The sequence below is a fragment of the Mesitornis unicolor genome, unplaced genomic scaffold, assembly GCF_000695765.1.
Source record: "Mesitornis unicolor isolate BGI_N332 unplaced genomic scaffold, ASM69576v1 scaffold14233, whole genome shotgun sequence".
Classification (NCBI taxonomy): domain Eukaryota; kingdom Metazoa; phylum Chordata; class Aves; order Mesitornithiformes; family Mesitornithidae; genus Mesitornis; species Mesitornis unicolor.
Genome location: NW_010172675.1, coordinates 25,112 through 31,379, shown reverse-complemented (window position 1 = coordinate 31,379; position 6,268 = coordinate 25,112). Strand labels below are relative to the sequence as shown.

At 39.5% G+C, this 6,268-nt stretch overlaps 1 protein-coding gene across 1 annotated transcript; it reads right to left on the bottom strand.

Moving 5' to 3' along the window:
* Positions 1-85: 85 nt before the first annotated feature.
* LOC104537552 (C-type lectin domain family 2 member A-like) lies at positions 86-6,225 on the bottom strand (the record flags this gene model as incomplete). The annotated part of the gene is made up of 5 exons (XM_010180471.1): positions 6,196-6,225; positions 4,760-4,877; positions 3,886-3,936; positions 2,267-2,448; positions 86-189 (listed from the first exon to the last, which is right to left on the bottom strand). Coding segments are annotated over exons 1-5 (485 nt in total), but the record flags the coding sequence as incomplete, so codon positions are not given.
* Between the last annotated feature and the right edge of the window lie 43 nt (positions 6,226-6,268).

Below are 6,268 nucleotides of genomic sequence, written 5' to 3'. Positions count from 1 at the left end.
TCTCTGACCCTTAAACGGAGACAGTACCATAACCCTTAATTCTACATTTGCTTAAGTATGTGTTAGACAATCACAAGAAACTTACAAGTCCATATCCAAAGCAATACCGTTCTCCCAGTAGAAGCTTTCACCTTTCTTGTGCAATCCAATCCAGGAGTCATCTATTTGCAAACGTTTAGCTAGAGAAAGCTGAAGAAAAAAAAAAGCATTATTTATTTTTGTCAACATGAGCTTTTACACTGAGAAGCAAATCCCTCCTGTGACTTTTGAGAAAGACTAGTTCATCATTCTGTCACGTAGAATACTTTAATACACATTTCATTGAGAGTTAAGAGCCTAATTCTGCCTTTGAATTGACCTTTATGGTATCATAAACTTCACTGAAGTAATTCAATTCTATACCCTTGAAAATTATTACTGTTCACTGCATACAAAAATAGCCAAACACCATGTATTGGTTATGTCTGTCTATATTTGTTTATCAATCCCTACATATACAACTTGGTCTAAATAGGCTGGTACACACAAATGTTTCCCACATTTCAGATGGGCATACGGGAACTCCTCTCTTTCCCAATTATTTTAAGTAATTAAAAGTTTTTTTTTATCTGAGGATATACAGATAAAAAGACAGTTCACTGCTGCAGATGTTTGCAACAACCTGTATCAAACGCAGCAGAGAATGATGGATGATAACAGAAATCGCACTTGTGATGGGTTATTATTACAAAGTCCCTGCAACAAGCTATAATTCGACTCTGTGAACTTAAAAATGGTATACATGTTAGCTGTCAGCATGGACTGTAATGGACATGGAATAACCCTTACACTCCTCCACTTTCCCCTAGCAACTTCAATTCAATGTAGTTCACAAGAAACTATCACCATATGGTCCCAATGCCATTTCTACAGCCTCTGGTGTAACTTCTTCTGGTGTAGCTCATGCTATACAGTGCTGGAGATCAGACAACACATGCCACAGAGCACTAATCTGTCCTGGTAGGCCAATGTAAGCATTCCTGTGCCTTTCTTTCATAAGTTGTGTTTACAATTTGTAGGTATAAAGGTTTCAAGCAGCAATTTAAGTAACACCAATTTCTGCCTAGCTAATTATCAGCCGAGTATCACAGCCACCAAGTCAGAAGTGAAGCTTTCAGACAAGTAAGAAACAGAGAGATCTACAAATTTGGCAAGAGGTGATCACTCACAGGGCAGCAACACAGAAGGGGCTTGTGGAGAGGGGACAAGCCAGCAAATACAGTTGGAATTATTGGCAAAGAAAGGGTCTGATGATGGGATAAAATGAGAGATCACATTCGGTAAGGGACTCATACATGAAGTAAGAACTAGGCCCTGCATCTTTCTCATTGTGGAAATTCTTATTGCTGTAAAAATATTTATTACCTCAAGTCGAAATTAGATGTGACTTAATCTGTGTAATTTCACTGAAGTTTCCTCCATTCCAGTATCTGCTACTTCACTAATATGTACCAGCCAACCAGAAAAGTAACCTTTTGACCTCTATTCAGTAATAACAGTAACAAGAAAACTCAAATGACAATCTATCTAAAAACTAACTTTTTGATGAAACTAGTTTCCCATTGACAATGCTCAAAAGCCAGCAGATCCATAAAAGCCTATTGGAGTCTTAGTAGCATGCAGTAGCAAAATGTCACTAGCATTCACTGACTCAATGCAACTGGACCATAATACAGGCAAATCAAAGTATTTTAACAAATTTATCACCAGAAGAAAATGTCCAAACTAGCTTCAGTGGGGTTATATTCCCATCATTGGTATAAGCATACACCTTTAAGAGGCGTTAAGGCATATCTAAAAACAGATGCAAGCAGTTAAAGATGGATAACTTCCACCACGTTGAGAAATGGGTTTAAATGTTTGGTTTCTTACAGAAACCAAAGCATCCATTTCTTTGTCTGTACAGGAAGTTGGATAGATTATACCTGCTTTGAAGATGAAAGTCCATAGGACAGAAAAGTAAAATTAGGCAATCTCATTCATAACAAAGAGGTTTTCATAGTCATTCAAGTTAAATCCAGGCACCAAAACAGTATGGGGCAGCTGGTACTGCTGCTGCACTGCTGCAGCCAGAAAACTGCTTACAGTGACAAAGCAGGTACTTCCCACCACCTGAATTCACACAGTCTACTTATTTTACAAAGATTTAAAGGAAAAGTAATGCATTAAAAAAAGAAAGCTTTGTAAGGGAGAGTGCTCTGTTTTGTTAGGTTTTTTTTCTCATTACCATTTCTTGCTGGTTTTCAAAAATGACTAGCAAGGATTCATTCTTAGAGCAGAAGGTCTGACTAGATGTCCAGTTTCTTTGGTCCTCTGAGATGAAATAACATTTATTCTTGTAACCTATCCACTCACTGGGGCACTCATGAGGAGGAAATTTTCCATTGTCCCATATCTTAAATATTGCACCTACAAAGGAAAAAAGAGGACAAAATTTCTACCTGGTAAAAATCTTAGCATTCATCAGTGCAAGTCAACCTAAAATGTAGACTTTTTGAAAGCAACTACCACACTAAACATCAGAAAATAAGCCAAAGGAAATGCAAGGGTCCTGATCTTCCCTGCCTTTCAGGCCCCTGTCTTCCGCTGAGAAATGTGACAGCTGGGGGCTGCAGCCCAATTATTACAAACAGTAGAAAGTAAGTTGGGTTTGGAAAACACTCCTGAATTTTAGAGAATCGGAGGCATTCATAATTGACTATTGATTGAACTAATTTTAAATAATGAAGTTCCTTGAAGATCTGGTGAGACAGTTCATGAAGACCCTGTCCTGCTCACTGCAGGAGGGTTGGACTAGATGATCTTTAAAGGTCCCTTCCAACCCAATACATTCTATGATTCTAAGACATCATCACATGCTTTGATTTTGTATCAGATCTTTAAGTGTTTAAAAAAAAATCTATGTGAAGGTAAGTAGGTATTGCTATGCTGTTAATGAAATCTGTCTGTTAATGAAGAGGTAGAAATTATTATTTGGAGGTAATGGTTTGGAGAATGGTTCATTGGTGTTGTTCCCTGGCATGTTCTGACATCTCCTCTTCATCTTCTTTCTGTCACAGTAGCTATGTGAGGGTGATAGGACCCACTAGAGTGCTTTGTTTCAGTGCTGAGTTTAATTTCTTGCAACAAAGAGAATTAATTCGCATTTACTTCAGTTTCTATTTTCCAAACAAAAATAATCTGCCCTGACTGTTACTGAATGATTACAATGACCTTCTCTGTGCAGCACAGTGTCTTCTGTAACGCAGCCAGGCTCACCCAGTGTATAAAATGCATTTCCTGGGTCATTCTGCTGGGATCAAACTCAGACCTTCTCCACCCAAAGTACCTTTATCCACTGCTTAAGCTTGGAGCTGGATAATATTGAAATGAAAGTAACTGGCCATTATGTGAGTAGAGGGGCTTGCAGAACATTAATTGATCTCCCAGACTTTGCAGCCTGCTGTTGCTACGCTTGCTCTCTTTTCCTTTCTAATCAGCTTTTACAGAACTGGAGACCCCCTAGCTAGTTACTGACAATAAGCACAGAGGAACATGCATACACCACATGGCAAGAAACTGCACTTTTAAGAGCAGTAAGGAAAAAGCAAAAATTAAAAAAAAAAGTTTACAGCCGAATCATCTGGATTTCATCTGTAGGGAGAATTCTCTCTCCTTTTAAATTCTGCCTGGAGGTTATTCAACCTTATGAATAACATCAAAACAACTGAAATAGTGACAGGAGTCCCAGGTTTTGTGACTCTGCAGACAGTACAGTACTAATGTTGGTGCACTTGACTGCTGTGATCCTGGAGCGCAGTAGTGAGAGGAAACATACATCAAATAGAAAATTATCCAAAAGCTTACCAACTGCAATGATGATCGCCAGCATTACAAAAGCGCTGCAGAGCCAAACGACTGTGAAAAAGAAGAACATTAATGGTTTTGTCTACATGAGCACATAGGCTTAGACTATATTTCAGAATTAAGTAAGATAGCAGCAGGATAGCCTTTCATTTAAACTCCAAATATGTAAATATAAAGCACTACTGAATTCAAACAAGGCACCCTGAGCCGACATTTATGTAACTGGACAAAATGGCCAACTATCACCAAATTGGCATTTTTCTTGATCTGTATACACCCTAAAGTTTTTCACATATGCAGTGACCCCTGTATAGCAAATTTAAGCCTTTCAGTCCCAGGTTTATTGTCTTCTCTATGTTTTGGAGACCTCTTAGCAATAACATCCGAAGGCTGAGAACTCGTAGGTCATCACTGACTCCAATTAAGTTGCATCCATGTTTGGAAAACAGGTGTATGCTTTCAAATAATTCAAAGAATAAAGGTTGAGGTTCAGAGTATGGCTTCAGTCTTCAATCATGTATTCGCTTTGTCACAAGCTCTCTTTCATACAAAAATTTCAAGGCAGATAGGCAAGCCCATCTGCTGCAAAGAAACTATTTTCTCTAATGAGGTTCGGCTTCACTTTCTACTTCCTATCCAAGACTATTTCATTCAGTTAAACTATCACATGGGAAAACACCTATTTTCACACAAAAGAGAGCACATGGATGAAGCACAAACAGTTACCTAAATTTTTGTGTCTACAGCTTTGCCTAGAAGTAAACTCCCAGGTTTTGTCCTGACCAAGCCAAGGGACCTGGGACTAGATTTGAAGCTAGACTTCAGACTTCCTGCAGAAAAGTGTCTTGCCTAACACCAAATAAAAAAATTTTACCATAAACTAGTTGTCTCTTCTTGCTGGCATCTTGTTCGACCTTACTGGATTCTGCATTCCCAACAGGTTCTATCCTGGTGGTCTCAGTCATCAGTTCATCTTCAGATACCATCTGCAGCTGGGAAACCAAGAAAGAAGCTATGATTAATCAGTGCGTCCCCTACTATCCACAAATGAGTGGAAACAGTATAAATCCCAAAGCTGCCTTAGCTATTGCCTGTACCTGAGGGGATGAGGGCAAGGTAGACAAAGAAATGAGGAAACAAATATCTGAGGCCTCTGAAAGAAGAAGGTGGTATAGGAGAAAACTCACCTCCTGGGGAGGGGAATTGTAATGGAGGGAGAGGGAAGGACAGACCAGACAGGAACAATATGATAGGGAAGGGATGGGATATATCAAGGTAGGAGTCAAAGGCCACGAAAACCAGAGCTTTTTGCTTCACCATTATGTAGCTTAAAGTAGTTTTGTTTGCATGTGAAAAGTTCAGGCAGTTTCCAAATAAAGGCTGAATATGGTCAGCACAGTGAAGTTTCTCTAGCTACACTGTACCCTTCTGTGCTCACTCCAGTGAGTGATGTCTTCCTCAGTTTTTCTTAAATCCCACTTCTAATGACATAAATTTAACAGAAAAAGTCACCCAGAAAAGAACATGCAGCTATAAATACTATTGTGTCCGTGCAGAAATATCAACTCATCTTCATGAGTTAGGTCATAATAAAGAAAAAACAAACATACTACTCTTTGGAAAAGCATTCAACACCTTTACTTTCATTGCTGTTATTATTTTTTAATTGTCACATGTCTAAGAGACCTCCTAATCTCTGCAAGTTCTTAACAGTAATTGGATGCCTAAATGATTCTAAGAATCAGACTCCACTTGTGCTTGGTCCATCCTACAGAAGCAGAAAGATACTAAGGCTTGGAATGACATTCTCTAATAAGGTGCTTCTTGCCCAAAGGCCCTTATGGTTGCCCCGAACACACCCCGAAAACACTTTGTGTGTTTTAGTCCCTGGATATTTATTGTTTGGTACATGAATGTACAGTTGCTCATGGACTGGGCTTCTTGCCTCCAGCGAGCATGCTACACTTTGTTATTGTACTGAAAAAGTTTTGACTCCAGTCGCAGAAGAGTTTCTCCTAAACCTTCTCATCCACACTAGAGTAAAAAGCTTGTTCCCCACCCTAGGCGTTTGGGAGGCAACAGCAAGCAACACAGCCAGCTGGGGTGCAGGTTAAGTTACCACTCCATAACACAAGGCCATTTTTGCATATGGTCTGGTGCTGGCGAAAGATCAGTAATTTTTCGTTAAGCCACAACAAATACTTCCATTTCTGAGAGCTTATTTAACTCCCCTCACTTGAAACAAGCACATTTCCTCCTCTCCTCATTTTTCTTCTCTTTACTCCTCATTTACTTCCTCTTCAGTCCCACCTTCTCCTCGGCTTCGGCGGTAGGGTGCATATGGGCCCCCTGCCTCAGACTCGGCCTTCAAGGGCACAAAGCG